The sequence below is a fragment of the Eleutherodactylus coqui genome, chromosome 8 (assembly GCF_035609145.1).
Source record: "Eleutherodactylus coqui strain aEleCoq1 chromosome 8, aEleCoq1.hap1, whole genome shotgun sequence".
NCBI classification, from domain to species: domain Eukaryota; kingdom Metazoa; phylum Chordata; class Amphibia; order Anura; family Eleutherodactylidae; genus Eleutherodactylus; species Eleutherodactylus coqui.
In genome coordinates, this window is record NC_089844.1 from 32,099,987 (window position 1) to 32,119,311 (window position 19,325).

The 19,325-nt window shown below is 45.1% G+C and overlaps 1 protein-coding gene across 1 annotated transcript in view; it reads right to left on the minus strand.

Moving 5' to 3' along the window:
- Nucleotides 1-14,705, minus strand: part of CDK15 (cyclin dependent kinase 15) — a 163,418-nt gene extending 148,713 nt beyond the window's left edge. Inside the window, exons 1-2 of the mRNA XM_066575422.1 lie at nucleotides 14,610-14,705; nucleotides 5,620-5,651 (exon numbers count right to left, since the gene is read on the minus strand). Of these exons, the coding sequence (XP_066431519.1) occupies nucleotides 5,620-5,651; nucleotides 14,610-14,655 (78 nt within the window). The 5' untranslated portion in view covers nucleotides 14,656-14,705. The remainder of the gene's footprint in view (nucleotides 1-5,619; nucleotides 5,652-14,609) is intronic.
- Between the last annotated feature and the right edge of the window lie 4,620 nt (nucleotides 14,706-19,325).

Consider the following 19,325-nt stretch of genomic DNA (forward strand, 5'->3'; position numbering starts at 1 on the left):
GCCACTTTGAGTATCTTTAGTGCTTATTAGGGCATATAAGAGCACTTTTTGGAGTTTCTACCGTATACTACAAACGTTCAACTGAAGGATACTCATCCCCTATCGGCAATCTTTATTCGTGTTGCCAATTCTACTTAGTGTGCTACCCATTATTTATTTGTTTGTTCGCTTTGTGTATTTTCGTGTTTGGTGTGCCCTACAATGGTATGTGTTTTTAAAGTGAATCAATAAACATTATTCTTTTAATTTAGTCTAAACTGTGAAGGGCTTCAAATACAAATTAGACTACTGCCCCTGTGAATTAAAAAAAAAACAGTCTATAATGCCCGTATCAATACGTTTACTGTACTTTTTGCCATGTTTGAGTAGGATGGCAGTCTACTTAGTAAGCGGGTCAGCTGACTAGATAGACGGGTCAGCTAACTTGGTAGGCCCAGGTGTTCATGTTTAAGCCCGCAAAATCGTGCAGTTCATTGTGCGATTTCAGGCAGACGGGAACCTTCCGTGAGCACCAAAATGGAGCGCGTCGCATTTTTTTCCTGTGAGTGCAGGAGGAAAAAAACACATGTGAAGGAACCCATTTAATTAAATGGCTTCTATTCGCTGTGCGCTCGGCACGCAGATTTTGTGTCTGCAAATCCGCATGTCTAAGGCTGCCCTAAGGCAATAATACTCTTTGCAATTTACTGGAAAAAAAACAAACATCTGGACCTCATTATACTAAATAGCCTTTGAACCATGACAGGGGTGTGTAGCTCAGGTGTGTATACAGAAAAACTACAGTACTATGCGACAATACAAGCATAGTGGCTGGGAGAGACTTGCATTCAGCTGCATTATATACAGCCCTAAAACATCTGGTTAATTACAGCTATACTGTTCCCAGCATTACTGATGAAGAGGCTTTGTGCCTCGAAACACGTTTATGGTTGATTTAAACAAGAGAAGAAGGATTATATACCTCGCCATCTTCCTCTTCTTATCTTTTGGATGGTTGTGTCATTCTCCAGACATTTTTTTTGCATTTGAGACCTAGTAGCACACTAGGGCCACATATCTGATAAATCTAAAGTTTACAGAACCAGGGTAATAAATACTGACCTGCCTTTCTCTGTTAGCACCTGCTGTGTTACAGAATAATTTGGTAAAATTCAATATGTGTATAAAGAAATATACTAAATGCCATTTTAAATATTTTAAGTAGTGCCGTTTTTTTTAATATGATTTATGTGAGGCTTGTAGTATATAAGCACCTCAACTGACTTCAGAACTAAATTGGCGACTTCAAAAATATGATTTGGCAATTTTCTTGAAATCCTTGCCAATCAGCTATTTTATGGACCACTGTGTCAGTATATGGAGTCAGAAGCACACAGCTCTATACATTTTGCAGTTGCCCAGAGTGGTAGTGCAGGCAAAGTTTCCACTTAAGTGGACTTTTTCAATAAATAAACACAAAGCATATTAACGAAATTAACCACCAAACTAAAGTACTTGTCCTGAAAAGAATCTCAGAATTATTTAGACTAAATTTTAAAAAAAATGCAGTCCAAAATAGGCCGCCTCAGTGAAGGGGATATTATTGTACCTTGACGCCACCAGGAAGTAGTGCTGGAGAGAGCACTGATAGCCCAGTGACGCCCCCTGTACCTCATTGGCTGCACAGATTGCTCCCCTGCAGCACCTAGAAGGTGAGTATTATTCTCCCCTGTGCTCCCGGGCAAGAGTTGTCCTCCCCGCCACTGCTGCCAGCCTGTCAGGTTTGCCGGGCCGGGTCACATGTTAACCTCCCGGATGCTGCTTTCAGTTTCCCAGCCTCCCTGGCCATTATGTTTCCTCGCTGCTGGTATTCTCTGTTGGGCGGCCCTTCCCCGCTGCTGCTGATTCCCGGTGTCCCTGCTGCTGCTCATCCACGGGGTCGGTCTCCCGACCGGCGGCAGCAGGGCATGGACTGTATGCTCAGACAGCAGCGGCAGGAGAGTGGTGTCGGCACCTTGCCCGCTGTGTCCACAGTGGCGGCTACAGCACACATCGACGTCATGCTGATGCAGCAGCGGCAGGACAGTGCAGTCCGGCCCTTCCTCGGTGCTGCTGCTCCCTTCTGTCCGGAGCGAGCGGTTGCCCAGGCCAGATGGCAGGGAGACGGCAGGTACACATTGCAGCATCGTGTTGGTATTATTGTACCTTGATGCCACCAGGAAGTAGTGCTGGAAATAACCCACAGCCCTAACCATCCAGGGTCGGCAAAAATCTGTAGACACGATGCTGCTAGGACCTTACAGACATCAGCCTATGGGGAACTAGAGGTGTGACGGGCGTTCCTGCATCCAAGCCCTGTCAAACCCCTAGCTTCCTGGTGGTGTCAAGATACAATAATACCAGTAAGGGGTTAATCAGTATACTTTGCAAAACCTATTAATCATTCAAGCCCTTCACATCTCTAATCATTCTGCTGCAAATACTCATTGCTCTAAATATGTAAATTGATTCCTGGAGGTGGTGTCAGCCTTTACACCTACACTAAAATAAATTAGACATATGTATGCAGATGCTGTTGTGAGCTATTAAGACCCCAAATCAGATTTGAATGTTGACATGATATAATAAAGTTGACTTGCAGAAGTAAAGATCACAGCATCATGAGGGCCGTCTCGGAAATACGCTGTTGCTTTTGTCAAATATCCACAAAATAGTGCAGCACTACTGATTGCTTGCAGAGCGGGGAGTTGCCCTAGTGCTGATCTCTTTACTATTTTCTCTATGTAATAAAGTTAATCTATTTGGTACTGTCATACAATAAAAATTAACACATTAAAAAGTTTTATTTTATCTAATCCAATGACAATAGGGTAGGAAAGAAACCACCCAGATATAAAGGCCAATTTACACGCAAAAACTATCTTTCAAACCATTAAAAGATTGACAGTTTTAGCGATCATTTTGCATAAAGTGTTAATGGACACTCATGTCCATTAACACTTTATTTGCTTCATGTAAATTGGCCTCCCGGAGCTGTGTGCAGAGCACCACATGTGATCTGAGCCTTGCACACAGCTCCCTTGTTCTCACAAGGGCTGTCAGCAGAATGCAACGTAATCTCCGACTCCCTGCAATATACAGCGTGAGGTCCCTGTTATCTTCCCTCTGGCTGAACGATGGATTTCAGGCTTTATTCACACAAGCATATATTGGCTGCGTTTTCCTTTATGACTGCTATACGCAACCATCTGAGGCATTGGTTTTCAATCCATTCATTCACACGTGCGTGAAAATGTGGCACCGTAAAAAATGGAACATACGCGACCGAAATACGCGCCGGTGAAAATATGGTGGGTAAAAAGATAGTTGTGGTTCTATTTTATGACCGATATATGGCAGCGGAAAAAAAGGGAGGGGGAGGCATTTTAGCACCGTCCAGCACTGCGTAAAGCATACAGGTGCCTCTATGTAGGCATTGGAAGTCATTCCAAGGATTTATGCTGAGCGAAGGCTTATCGGGATGAGACGTATTTTTTCGTTAAAAACATTGCACCTGGTCGTGTGAATGGATGAGAAAATACTAATTAAGCACAGGACTTGATCGTGGGAAAATCGTCCATTCATGCAAATTTACGGCACGGACGTGCGAACATAAAAGGGCATACACGTGTAAAAGAGCCCTTAAGCTCACCTTAAAATCACTGTTCAGCCAAAAAATAAACAATGGCAGCGTTTACATGATCGCTCATATGCCATCGTTTGAACGAATTTTGAGTGACAATCGTTTCGTGTAAATGGGCTTTAATTGTATTGAATTCATTGAGCAGAAACTGCAGCCTTGCACAGGGATTCAAAGTGACTGTCACATTAATTACAATATTCCAGCATAGATCTCGTCATACAAACAAGTGATACAAAATGAGAAAATTAGTTAATCACTGAAGACTAGAGATGAGCGAGCATACTCGCTAAGGCAAATTACTCAAGCGAGTATTGCCATTTTCAAGTACATGCCCGCTCGTGCCAAAAGATTCGGGGGCCGGCGGGGGTGAGCGGTGAGTTGCGGGAGTGAGCATGGGGGAGCGGGGGGGAGAGGGAGAGAGAGATCTCCCCCCCCTGTTCCTCCCCGCTCTCCCCCGCTGCCCCCCGCCAGCCCTTGAATCTTTTGGGAGGAGCGGGTATGTACTCGAAAATGGCAATACTCGCTCGAGTAATTTGCCTTAGCGAGTACGCTCGCTCATCTCTACTGCAGACCATAAAGTGAAATACAGTATAAACCAAGTAAAAACCAATAGAAATGCTTCTGCATGTAGCAATGAAATGTATATTCTGAGCTACCTAAAGAGACTTTTTCACCTTTATGCACCCTGCTGAGGGCAGCATAAAGGCCCATTTACACGGAGCGATGATTGCTCAAAGATCGCTCAAAGGACAGTTTGAGTGACAGCTTTGAGCGACCATTTTGCATAAACTTTTAAGTAGCTACTCAGCTACTTAAGAGCAATAAAGTGTGCAAATGAAGCCTTAGCTAAAAGCAGTTAATAGGGCTCTTATCTGCTTTCAGTTCTTTTGTTCTCCAGCAGGAAACAATGCTATCAGCACTTCCCGTGGAGAACTGCTGATAAGGCTGAAGGACAATGGCTTCTTAGCGGTTTTTTTAACGATCATTTCTCCGTGTAAACGGGCCTTTAGATAGTGACAGGCACGCTGATTGCAGTAGTTTTCAAGAAACTTGCCTTTTATGAGTAGCAGCAAGTGCATTGAGGACTACTTAAAGTAGTCTTAAAGTACTTCTGGATGTTCATGAGCTGAGGCTAGCTACACCCACCCTGCCCTCCAGCCAATGATTGGAAGCTCTCTATCTATGCACAGATGGCTGTGAGGTGAGTGTAGCTAGCTTGCAGCTCATGAATATACATGACTAATTCTGTGCCTGGCTGCTACTAATAAAATGCAAGTTTCTCCTAAACTACTGCACAGATCTAGGCAGCAGGCATATCAATGTAATCAGGGTGACAGGCACTACCTCAATTAGCACTCAATTTGTTGCGGAATATTCTGAGCCGTGTGAAAGGTCCCTTAAGGCCAAGTTTACACAAAATGATTGCTGCGTGCCCACTGTGAAAAGCCCAAATAGTGCCTATTGAAATCAATATTCTGTCCAAGTAATCATGGATGAGTGTAGACTTCCAGAGAGTTGAGTGCACCTTTTCTTACTACCAAGGATGACGTAGACCCTCATGTGTTACATCTATATCAACATATTTTGGCTGATAACCCTTTTAAGGAAAGTCGGTAAAAGCTCCCAAAAAGAAAGGAACGATATATTAGGCTTTGTTCCCACTACTGTTCAGACGCTGCTGTTCTGAGTTTCCATTAGGGGTGCAGTCACTTGCTGTAAAAACGACATGGACCCCATTATAAGTTATTGTTTGAATCTGAGACAGCATCATGGGCTTCTGTTATATATGGAAGCCTCAACACCAGTGTGAATAAAGCCTTTCCCAGCGGTCCATTTCAAGTTTTCCCTAAAAAGAAAAAAATACAAAGTTGTATGAATCCTACCAAAATGCCTCTGGATATGGCTACTACATTCCTAGGCTAAAGCAAACAGCTTGTTTTATATTGTGTTATTCTTACCTCTTCATAGCCAGTGTATTTTTGTTTCAAACCTACAAAAAATAAAACACTGAATTAGAACATGCTAATTGCTGATATATTTTTAAAAAGTAGTACTTATTGCAATTGCCTTAATGGAAACTATAACATCCAGTGTACTTAAAAGGCCACTCTGTTGAAAACACACTTTTCCATCCCTGCCCCCTCACCTAATTGCCTGTCTCCTCTGTTTATTGCAGTCACTTTAATGTGGTGCAGCCTCCTGTCTGATGCGTACCTGCCATCGGTACTGTTGTATTATGTCTCCACCGGAAGCTGGGTTGCCAAGCAGGGAGACGCCCCCAGCCTGTGATTGGCTCTCCCCGCTGTACTCTTGGCTCTGAAGTGCCGGCTGGCTTTCCATGCTGCCCTTTCGGCTCTGATGTGCCGTACACAGCTCAATCAACCGTCGGCCTGCCGCCGGCAATACTGTCCTCCTCCCTGCCCACCCAGTTGCTGGCAACACTGTCCTCCCCCCTGCTTTTACGCTGCTGACCGCTGTGGGATAGCCTGTGCTATCCGTAGCTTCAGCGGATGTGGCCGCTGATGGCTACTTCGCTTCCCTGCCTGCGCCCCCTTCAGTAGCTGTCATGGGCGCCGCTAGGCGAGAGCACGATGGGAGCAGAGTAGCCGTCAGCGGCCGCATCCCCTCCCCCCGTGGTCCCTTCACCAGCTGTCAAGGGCGCCAATGCCGACAGGCAGAGAGAAACACTCCCACGGGAGCAGAATATCTGTGAGCATCCGCATCTTGGCGATACAGCATGGGGAGAAGTACAGTGTGGTTGGCAGCGGTGGGGTGATCTTGCCACTACAGCAGTGGGGAAGAACAGTGTTGCAGGCAGCGGCGGGGTGGCCAGGGGCGACGACAATCTGCACAGCACATCACAGCCGTCAGGGCAGCAAGGGACAGACAATCAGAAAAGAGGGCTGTCAACACAGCTGTATTATGTCTCCACCCCTAACTACCGGTGGAGATATAATACAACAGTATCCCTGCCATCATCTTGATGCTGAGATTTTTTATTTTACTTTCACATCAATCCTAACCAGCACAGCATTACATGAGCAACAAGATTTTCTTTATGATAACTGTGTGACACCGCTGCTACAGATAAAACACCGCCATTACATTTTGTATTCAACTAATAAGCTACAGGCCATAATTTTACAGTCAGGAGGATGAGATATGATTTCCTCTATTATAACTGTGTGACAGGAGCTGTGTGATCATCAGTAACTGTAGTAGGAGTGTCGGTGTCCCCTCTCTAAGCAGTTTCTGTGGTAGGAGCCATGTAATAGCATCTTACAGACTGAGAAACTGACACATAAGCCCAAGTAAATCTGAGGTGGTCAGACATGAGATCACACGACCACCTGAGGAGAAAGAGGCCATTTGTTTCAGATACAAAAGGAATAACTAACTAAAGTAATACATGTACTAGCCAACTTATATATACTGGGGGGGGATCTAACATAATAAATGAAAAACAAAATTCACCGGAGTGGCCCTTTAAATGAGTGATACTTTCTTTAACATTCCATTTTCTTTTTACATAACTGCCTTATTATTGTGGTTGTCATGGGAATAGCACTGAAAATAGCAGAGCCCAGGAAGAGACAGAAGGCTTATTTATCTTGTCAGGAGTACAGCACTGATAATAGATTTCTACTGATCCGTTCAGTTCAGTTTATGCAAAACATTTTATTCACAACGCGTATTGAAGCTGTAATCCCACATGATTGACCAGAAAACAACATTTACTATTTTAACAGAGATTAATTGCCTTGTTGGATCATATAAACACTACAGCGCTGCTAAAAACTACTTTCTGGACTATTTTCTGTCTGTAGAAAAGACCTAGCCTTTGACTTTCTCATAGCCGTATAACAGATGAGGCCATGCATGACACTGGTCCGTCAATCCTCTACATTTACATTACAGTCCAATATTTCTTTATGAGCGCTAAAGAGTGAAGAGAGAAAGTGGAAATGTTACTTCTGCTATTCGACCCGACTCTTACGTGACCGTCGGGAGCCCCATGGCACAGCAGAGCTGCAGCGTCTTAGCAGGCCCTGATCAGCCCTGCTAGTGACTACTGTCACTATAGGGGGATGTTTTCCCCTGTAACTGAGGCTCCTATAGATGCCCCAGCTACAGTGGGAAGGTGTCAAATAAAAAATAAGACAATGTGATTGACCCCCAGAGCTCTTATATGACGTCATGGGGGACATACATAATTTAAAAAAAGTTACAAAAAAAAGTTACAAAATTTACAGAATAAAATAAAAATATATACATAAAAGAAAGTGACCCACCGCCAATGCCAACCCAAACTGTCGCCATATGCGCCTTGTAATCCAAGACTTTCCAAATCATATATCAAGATGTCCAAAACAATATGAGGAAACCATTCCTGTACTTTATTTTAGTGTAAATATACAAATTTTAAAAATAAACAACTATAAATGTAAAAAAATTGTTTTTTTTTTAGCTTTTTTTCCCCCATTAAAACTAAAAAATGGGGAAAAAAAGTTAGTGGAAAAAAAATACTAAAAAAATAGAGCTGTATGTTACGAGAAAAAAAATAGGGCTGTAAAACCACCACATGGATACAATCCCAAAACTACCTGGTCCTTAAGGGGTTAAAAGTTTATATGTTCAGTGCTGTTTCTAAGAAATCCAACGTCTCCGGTATGAGTACACCTAGTACCTGGGGCTGCAAAACCGTTGACAAACGCCTATTGAAAAAAGGCTGGACAACTCCCAAATGGCTTCCTTTACCTGTACAGCCACACTTTATATGCTGGCAATTCAAATGAATGGTCACTGTATTTCCCCTGAAAATAAGACCCTGTCTTATATTAAAAGGAACAAGGTCCTATTTTTTGGGGGAAGTCTTATCATACTTGCCTAGCAGGCACTGTCCGGGTCCCTCCTGCTGGTCTCTGGAGTTCCGACAGGCTTGCTTGCAGTTCTCAGCCGCCGACAGAAGATCACTTCCTGGTAACGAGGATTGCTCTGATTGGTTCTTTAGCGCAGCAGCTCAGCCAATCAATGCGGCGCTCGATGAACCAATCACAGCTATTCGATGCGATGGATCAGTGGTCACAGATGTGCGTCACTGCTCCATTCACATAGGAAACTTGGGCTACACAGATGCCGGGATTGCTGAGCATCATAGCGGACCGCCAGGCCACTTTCACACAGGTTCTTGAAAAAACGCAGCATTTTTTCTAATGCAGCGTTTACTGTGTTTTCAGCTGTGTTATCATGTGTTTTTGATAGCGTTTGACTGCGTTTTCAGCACAGTTATAAACGCAGCCAAGCCAGAACTGAAAAAACGCAGTCAAAAACCCAGCTGAAAATGCAATACCACATTCTACTGTAAAACTACACTCGTCTGAAAGCAGACTTAACCCTTTCCAATCCACTGTCTGACCTCTGAAGACATTATGATTTAAGGCTGTACAGCTCCGATGTTGGAAGACGTCCGGTGGGGTTCTCTTACCGGTTATTGCCAGCCTCTCTACTGTTGGAGCCTATCCAACGTGTCATCTCATGCAGTACTGGCTTTAGCCTAGGAAAACCAGGATACAAATTGGATTGGAAAGGGTTAAAGGGGTTGTCCCGCGCCGAAACGGGGTTTTTTTTTTTTTCAACCCCCCCCCCCGTTCGGCGCGAGACAACCCCGATGCAGGGACGTACAGAAAGCTTACCGGAGCGCTTACCTTAATCCCCGCGCTCCGGTGACTTCTATACTTACCTGTGAAGATGGCCGCCGGAATCCTCTTCTTCCGTGGACCGCAGCTCTTCTGTGCTGTCCATTGCCGATTCCAGCCTCCTGATTGGCTGGAATCGGCACGTGACGGGGCGGAGCTACACGGAGCCGGCATCCTGCACGAAAGGCTCCATAGAAGAAAGCAGAAGACCCGGACTGCGCAAGCGCGGCTAATTTGGCAATCGGAGGGCGAAAATTAGTCGGCACCATGGAGACGAGGACGCCAGCAACGGAGTAGGTAAGTATAAAACTTTTTATAACTTCTGTATGGCTCATAATTAATGCACAATGTACATTACAAAGTGCATTAATATGGCCATACAGAAGTGTATAGACCCACTTGCTGCCGCGGGACAACCCCTTTAATGATATATTTGTATTTTGGCTTCACATAAACACATTTACCAAAAATATATGAAGCCAGCTTTATTGCAGAAATGGTGCAGATTTTTCGCAGCTGTGAAATCCACAGAAAAGTCTGCACTAGAGATGAGTGAACCTACTCGGACACGCCCCTTTTTCGCCCGAGCACCGTGATTTTCGAGTACTTCCGTACTCGGGCGAAAAGATTCGGGGGGTGCCGTGGGTGAGTGGGGGGTTGCAGCGGTGCCCCCCGAATCTTTTCACCCGAGTACGGAAGTCCTCGAAAATCACTGTGCTCGATCGAGTAATTACTCGAAACAACTATATTCGCTCATCTCTAGTCTGCACCGTTCATGTGGAATTTGCAGCGGCTTTTAATGTGGATCCGCAGCAGATTCTATACTTCCGATTGAAACAGTGAAAGTTGCTGTGGATCTGGATCAAAATCCACCACATTGGAGTGGATTTTGATGCTGTTCTTACGTGGTTTTGATGCGGACGTTGGTGCGGATGTTCTTTGGCAGTGTGTGAACCTACCCTACAGATGGATCGCCCTATATTGGTAAAGTTTGAATCTTTGTATATTTAGAAAGTGTTTCCTAAACATCAGTTTACAAAAAAAACGCAGAGCAAAACTGATAAAACTTTTAAAAACATGAACTGCCTGAGAGAAAAGATAATCTTATCTACCCTCCAGCATGATGAAACAATATGTGTTAAAATATGCTGCGGTTCAGAGGAGAAAGAAAATAGCTACTCTTTAATTCAATATTTATGGCTGCTGATTTAAAACAGCGATATGAAGCTCTGGTATAAAGAAGAGGAAAAGGCATAAATAGCAATCCCCGACTATCATGACTGTATTCTCTCCTGATTGTTGCAGCGCTCCAATAAATGAAGGCAAGGCATGTTTTTTTTACCTTTATGTTCTATGAATGCACTTCACACAGAAGCGATCCTAAAGCCTGTCAACGAAGCTAAGCAGCCCACGCCGTATCCGTACTATACAGGGTACTGCAAATGGCAGCCTGGGTTGTGGTTATAGGTCTGATGGGTTTTCATATAACACTTAAGGCGCCTTCACAGAATATTCTGCTATCAAAATTTGCATCACAATCCACATCTCTAAATGCAGATTTTGACATTGAAAATAGCTTTATTCTGCCAGCAATTCAAATACATGTCAAAATTCACGTTAGAAAGGTAGATTTTGGTGCAGGTTAGAGATGAGCGAGCGTACTCGGAAAAGCACTACTCGCTCGAGTAATTTGCTTTATCCGAGTATCGCTGTGCTCGTCCTTGAAGATTCGGGTGCCGCTGCGGCTGACAGGTGAGTCGCAGCGGGGAGCAGGGGAGAGCGGGTGGAAGAGAGGGAGAGAAAGATCTTACCTCCGTTCCTCCCCGCTCTCCCCTGCAGCTCCCCGCTCCGTGCCGGCACCCGAATCTTCAGGGACGAGCACAGCGATACTCGGATAAAGCAAATTACTCGAGCGAGTAGTGCTTTTCCAAGTACGCTCGCTCATCTCTAGTGCAGGTTTATCTGCGCGACAGAATATTCCAGCGTGATATGGGGCCATTAGGGATGAGCGAGCATACTCGCTAAGGACAATTGCTCAATCGAGCATTGTCCTTAGTGAGTATCTCCCCACTCGGAAGAAAAGGTTCGGCTGCCGGCACGGGTGACAGGTGAGTTGCGGCAGTGAGCAGGGTGGAGCGGAGGGGGGAGAGGGAGAGAGATCTCCCCTCTGTTCCTCCCTGCTCTTCCCCGCAGCTCCCTGCCCGCCACCGGCAGCCGAATCTTTGCTCCCTAGCGGGCAAGTACTCGCTAAGGGCAATGCTCGATCGAGCAATTGCCCTTAGCGAGTATACTCGCTCATCTCTAGGGGCCATGAATCCCACCCCCATATCATGCTCCCCACCATGTGAAATCCCCAGGGATGTGAGGCGTATTCATGGCAAAACAGCCTTACATCACTTTTGGGAAGCAGGGATCCTCCGGCACGGCTGACACAGCCATGGCGGAGGATCGCTGGGTTTCTCCAATTGCTTTTAATGGGGCCAGTGCTGCTGCCGCCAGCCGACTTGGAGGCAATAGGCGCTGTTATGCGAAAGCACACCCAAGATAGAACATACCGCAATGTGTTCTGCACAGCAGCTATGCAGAAAAAAAACATTGCCCGCGTGTATGATCCCTTTCAAAAGATTTTAGCACCCGTGTGAAGGCAGCCTAAGGCTCCTTTCAGACGAGCCGATTCTCATGATGTCACTGCTAGGTCGTTGACTCTTGTGCAGCCTTTTTAGACAGGCAGATTAATGCTGCCTCATTCAATGAGAATCATTTAGTATCCTTCAGTCTGAGTAATGACCTTATAGACCGCCATACACAGTAGTAAAAAGTTGGCCAAACCCGCCAATCTTGGTGGGACCAGCTGACTGTTGCATGTGTCTGGGGGCTTCCTGACTTCCCCTGACAGATAGATTGGACGCGTTGAATTTCAAAGCCCGATTTCTTTGTCCTCTCGGAGATAAGCAGCCACAACAGACAGCTCTAACGGCGTTTTCCACTCTCCCCAAGCATACAAAATGATGCCTTAGAAAGCTAAACTTGCACTAAAATAAGTTTCATAACTTCAGGTATGCAATATTTATATTTTAAAACTTAGCGGGCAGTACTCTGAAAGTACACTGTATATTGGCGGAGGGTGGCAGTTATGGGAAACTGGTGGATTTGCTAGAATTAAATAGATTTTCAAATTACTTAAAATTGTTTCACAATCACTCTGTCCTTCCTGGTCGCTGTGACCAGGACATTTGACTGCTGCAGCCAACCACAGGCCACAATAGTGACCTTCTATAGCTAGTGATTGGCTGCAGCAGTCACATGTCCTGGTCTGCAGCAACCAGGAAGGACAGAGTGGATTTTAAATCGTGGTAACACCCCTATGAAGGAGTATTCCGGAACTTAAACTATTGGTGATCTATCCTATAGATAGGTCATCAATAGATGATCACCGGTGGTCCAATGCCCGGGATCAATGCCGATCAACTGTCAGTGCCGGATGTCGTCATCAGTAGTCAGGGCTGGAAATGTAATAGTTAGCTTTGCTCCCATTCAATCGATAGGATCCATGCCTCCTATTAACCCTTCCCAATCCACTGTCTGACCTCTGAAGACATTATGATTTAAGGCTGCACAGCTCCGATGTTGGAAGACGTCCGGTGGGGTTCTCTTACTGTATATTTCCAGCCTCTCTGCTGTCGGAGCCTATCCAGCGTGTCACCTCATGCAGTACTGGCTTTAGCCAGCAGATAGCACTATTGTATAACGGCAGAAAAAGAGTAAGCCCCCTAGGAAAACCAGAATACAAATTGGATTGAAAAGGGTAAAACTTCCAGCTCTGGCTATTACACTTCCAGTGCTGTCCACCAATTACGACGTCCGGCCTAAGGCCTCATGTCCACGGCTAAAATAAAATTTAAAATCCGGAGTGGATCACCCGCAGCATGATCAGCGCCCCATAGGGATGCATTGGACACCCGCAGGTAATTAAATACCTGCCGATGTCATTTTCCCTTGAGGCGCAGATTGCGTTTGCCTGAAAACACCCGTAGCATGCTCGATTCGATTCTATTGAAGCCTATGGAAGCCGTCTGGATCCGCGGCACACCCGCAGCTGAATTCCTGCTCTCCGTTGCGGGAGCGCGGGAGAGCAGGAGTTAAAAAAAAAATAGAGTGCCGGGCCGAAGAGAGAAGATCCGGCCGCGACGGAGGGAAGATCCGCAGCGTCCGGACAGATAAGTAATTATTCTTTTAGGCCTCATGTCTGCGGGAAAGGAGGGACCCGCTGCGGGATTCTGCATGAAGAATCCGCGGCGGGCCTGATTTTCCCCGCGGACATGAGGCCTAATGCACTGACAGTAGCTGGACGATCAGTTGATCTGCAGGGATCCCAGGCAGCGGACCATTGCCCATCAACTATTGATGACATTTAATGAAGATAGGTCATCAATACTTAAAGTCCCCAAATACTCCTTTAAGCATTACTTGCATTTATAAAACACCTTAAAGGAAAGTATAAGAGTTTGAATTCCTGGATCAGTGAAACGGACATACAATACATGTGAAAAACAGGTTTGACACAAGCAGTTTTCGGCACACAAGGACCAACACAGAATGTGACCCTGATACTGATGGATTGTCATGGATGAATACACAAGCCTGTCACCTCAAGGGACCCTGGAAATAAGAATTCAGTTTGGCAGCTTTTCTCCAGCCCCTCGAGGACTTTAATTCAAGTGCACAAGAGCATCCCACATCTCAGCATGCCAGAGCAGAGCCCCAGTTACAGCATGCTTGATGTATCAGCTAGCATTATATATCTTGTGAGGATGCACACGAGTATGTATCATGCAATAATTACTAATGAACTTTAACTGACATGCACGAGATAGGGTCGTTAATACACCAACGTATGAATAACATCAAGATAGCAAAGACCGCAAATGTCTGCAATATCTTCAACCAATTACGTTAAAGTAGATTTGCACTCCCAGTTGTTTAACCCTTATCTGTGCTCCGGGCCTGCAGCATATCAGTTATGTGATGCATTAAATGGGCTTGTGCGGGGTGTTAGCCCTCGAATTGGTGGACCCTGGTGCCTCACCCTAGTAGTAGTACTCCAATGCACATCTGCTTATTTGACAAGCAGTGAATGGCTGCGGATGCGAAGAATGTAAATCGGAAAGGATCATTGTTTTCTGCAAGGGAGTGAAAATCTATTGAAATGCTCTCCTTATATAATGGGCAAGGCAGAGGAGAGGGGCACTTACCCAGGCGACAAAAGGCCTCTGTGGCTGCTTGCCTTATGTTCTGCATGATGGACACAGAGCGAGAGAGAAGAGAGGAAACCGGGAGAGAAAGAGAGAGATCGAAAGAGAGGCAGGCTGCTGTGTTCATCACTGCGCTAGCTGGGGTATACATAGACTTGGAAAGCATAGCGGCAGTATATGGGCACGGAAGGGAGGAAAGGGAGAGATAAACGGTGCATTGATTGCTTTTGAGTGCAGATACCAGTATGTCTATAATTTATTTATCATCTATATATCTACAAGTAGCACGGCACCTATAACAATTATTAGCTGTGGGACATAAGCAGGTAGATAGGAGATTTTCCATTGCCAACTGTGTTTAGTAAGGGTTATTGAAGTCCATATATATGTTACAATATACACATCACAATGCATTGTGCATATTAAGTATAGTAAAAGGATTGCTGGTCTAAAAACCATACAGCGGCAGAACTACCGCTGTAACAACTATCTCGGGTGCCTGGTTAAATAGGGCCTGGCATGCTTCCTCTCTGCTCCATACAGATGAGGAAGAGTTTTGCACCCCAGAGCCTGAAACTAAAGTGTAAAGGAATATTACAAAGCAAAGATATGACTATTTCTTTGGGATGCCATCAGTAGTTCAAGACATCTTTTCTATGGACAAGATCAAATGGACCTATTGCAAACTTTGAAACAGGGCCATTTGTATTTTAGTAACACTCGTGACCTATACACTGATGCGCCAAAAGTCATGGGACAGGAACTAATGTAGCGTAGGACCATTATTTTACTAGGAGTTACTGTTATTGAAAAAATAAGAATTTTAACCATATTTTCAACCTCCCATCCACTCAAAAAAAACAAACAAACTGGTTATATAACTTTGTTGTCATTCTGAATGATTCTGTAACTCCCTGATTTCAAACATGACCGTAATGTTGGAATTTTGAATGATTCTAAATTATCTGAAAATAATAAAAATCTTTGTTAACAAAAAAGTACCACGCTCTTTAAAATTATAAAACCACAATAAATGGAAACACTTTTTTTTAACCCCTTAGTGACGGCCCAATAGTGTTTTCTACGTCCTGCTGTTGCAGGACGTGTATGGAGGAAGATAGCGCTGCTATCTCCCTCCATACAGTGCGGGCATCAGCTGTTTATTACAGCTGACATCCACGGGCAATAGCCATGAGGGGCCGTACGGGCGATAGCGGCTGTTAACCCTTTAAATGCTGCTGTCAATTCTGACAGCGGCATTACAATCCCCCGAATGCTTTTCGGAGGGTCCCGTACGCCCCCCTCGAGGTGAGATCGGGGGAGCTGTGCAGGTGTCATGGCAGCCGGGGGCCTTCTAAAAAGGCCCCAGGGCTGCCTCAGCAGACTGCCTATCAGGCCATCCCCATGGGGGTGGCTTGATAGACTGCCTGTCAAAAAGCAGTATGATGTAATGCTATAGCATTACGTCATACTGCAGGAGCGATCAAAGCATCGCTGGTTGTAGTCCTCTAGGAGGACTAATAGAAAGTGTAAAAATAAGAACAAAAAACTTTTACTAATTATTAAAAAAAAAAAAGTAATACAAGTTCAACCCCCCCCCCCCTTTTGCCATATTTGCAATAAAAAAATCAAAATATTAAACCAAAAATATGTATTTGGTATCGCTGCATCCGATCTATCAAATTAATGCATTATTTTACCCGCACGATGAACGTGGTCCGAAAAAAAAAATAAAGAACGCCACAGAAATGTAATAAAAAGCGATCAAAAAGTCAATCATACGCAACAATGGTACCAACAGAAACGACAGGACGTATCGCACAAAGTGAGCCCTCACATAACTATGTCGACGGAAAAATAAAAAAGTTATTGTGCGAAGAAAATGGACACAAAAAATAATTTAAAAAAATTAAATATCTTAAAAAAAAATACAAGTAGTACAGCAAAAAAAAACTATACAAGTTTGGTATCGTAGTAATCGTACTAACCCATACAATAAAGATATCAGATCATTTTTGTTGTAGTTTGTGCGCCGTAGAAACAGGACGCACCGAAAAATGGTGGAATGTCGTATTTTTTTTCATTTCTCTCCACTTAGAAGTTTTTTTCAGTACATTATATGGTATTTTAAATAACACCATTGAAATCTACAACTCGTCCCGCAAAAAACAAGCCCTCATACAGCGATGGATAAATAAAGGAGTTACGATTTTTTTAAAAGGGAGGAGGAAAAAATGAAAATGGAAAAAAAGCAAAAAAGCTCCGTCACTAAGGGGTTAAGTTGCTAATAAAAACATTAGAGTTCATTTTTATGTGTTTCTGTAGAGTTATTCCAAGTAAACCCACCGAAAATACATAAGAGCTAGGGAGGATGTAGATGTCAGAGAAATTGGATCAGAAAGGGTTAAATGACATAGAAAGCAAAGCCAGCTAAGTATATGCCTTCCGCAAACAAGGCATAACATCAGTTGGTATGTCCTCATCCTGGATCTTATCTGATAGTGGCAGGCTGTGGCATTGCCAGGAGTTTAGCAGTGTGTTGTTTAACCTAAAAACTGATTTTCGTAACACTATGTATAATATGTTTATTCTATTTTCTGATACCTATTTAGGAACAAAAAACAGTAACTAGTAGTGATGGATCTGTTGATTGATAATGTACGTTAAACCAATGCGAAAATTCATTCGGCATTAGCTGAGTTCACATGTCCAATTGTAAACTATTGATGGCCTATAAGCAGGATGAGATATCAGTTGTAGATCAGCAGGGGTCTGTAGCCTGTGACCCCCATTGATCAGCATATTGTGTGTTTATATCGCAGCCTCACAGAAGTGATGGAAGGAGTTTTTGACATAAAATGCCTCAAATTTGCTGGTACATCGCATGTGCATGAGTGCAATATTGGGCCAATTTTCATGGTCTGATATCATGCTCAGCCGTTCTCGGCTATTAGATATCTACAGGAGAATGGTTCCTATGGCTGCTTCACATAGGAGTATGCGTTTTGCATGTACCTCAGCGCAACATATCTACACTATGTACTAGGCTTTTTTGCACATATATTGTATTTTATTGTACTTTTTTGCACTTGAAAGGGCATATTTTTGTGCACAGGACACTACCACGCCCTGATTTATATGGCTATTTAGGGTACTGGTTAGAGATGAGCGAACACGTTCGGCCCCGCCCCTTTTTCGCCCGAACACCGAACTTTGCGAACACTTCAGTGTTCGGGCGAAAAAGTTCGGGGGCCGCCGTGGCAGCGCGGGGGGGTGCGGCGGGGAGTGGGGGGGAGAGGGAGAGAGAGAGGGCTCCCCCCTGTTCCCCGCTACTGCCACCCGCGCCGCCGCGCATCTCCCCGCCCCCCGGCGGCACCCGGACCTTTACGCGCGAACACTGCAGTGTTCGGCAAAGCCGGTGTCCGGGTGCGGATGTGTCCGTAACGGACATGTTCGCTCATCTTTAGTACTGGTGCATTATGTCTCCACCAGACGAATGGGTGGAGACATGGGTTGGCTGGGTTCAGTAATGAGGGAGGGCCAGGTGAGAGCCACAGCTGCGGATTGGCTGATGCACACATTCCTTCGCAGACACAAACTAACACCTCAACCTGGCCTTCGCCCATGTACGCTGGCGGGCCCACTGGCACTCTCCCCGCTCGCCTCCCATCTCCCTTCCTAGCCCCGCTGTCACTCTCTTTCCGGCGGTCTTGAATCTCTGCTCCTGGCCCCGCTTTTAGTGTCCTCGCGGGTCGCTTATCATCTGTCCTCTAGCCCAGGGGTCCCCAACCACTGGTCCGCGGACCGGGGCCGGGCCGTTAGGTGCTTAGCGCCGGTCCGCGGCACCGCCGGGAACTTTTCTTCTAAACACAAGGCCTGCTGCCTCGTGTTATGTGGCCCGCAGCGTGCCGACGCCGCGCACCACTGAAGCGATTACCAGCGGGAGCGCCGCTGCTCCCCGCTGGTAATCACGCTGATCCCTGCACACACTGACGTCAGTGTGCAGCCAGGATCCTCCTCCTTTTCAATTTCTCATCAAAATTCACAAGTTAGCTGTACGGATTTTGGTGCAGAATTCTTCACAGGACCACAAATTCTGCTGCGTCCTGGTGGAAAAATTCTGCCGGTGTGAAAACACCCTACTGATATAAAAAGTCTCACCGTTCAGTGTTGATTTTTAATGATCTTTCAATGAATGGGCTTTTGCCTTTATTGTTCTTACTTGCTTCATTGTGAATGTATAAACTTACTCTGCATCGAATCATGTAGTAGTCTACATTATACTGCATGGAAAACAAGAATGAAGATGTTTTCATATTCATATGCTTATGGCCCAATGCCCGCCACAAATTTCACAGCAATATTCATCCATAGCATGCCATGTTAAAAGATTCTTCAACGCCCACGAGTGGAAACCAACTGCTCTATTTTGTGTGGAAAGTCGCATGGATGGCGTTCATTGCAGTCAATGGAAGCCGTCTGTCCCGCGGCAAGTCGCCACGGATCCGTGTCACTGCCAGCGTGTTCTGCACATGTGCGCCAGCTCGCCTGCTGAGACACTTAAAGTAGATCCAGACAGCTGAGTATGGGTCTCTGGGGCTCCCTGCCGGGGCACCGAGTCTGATTTTGCAGTTGGAATCCGACCTGGCCGTGGGCACGGGGCCTGAGGGTGCATTCACACTGGCGTGAAAAATCGCACGAGTTTTGTGCATTGTG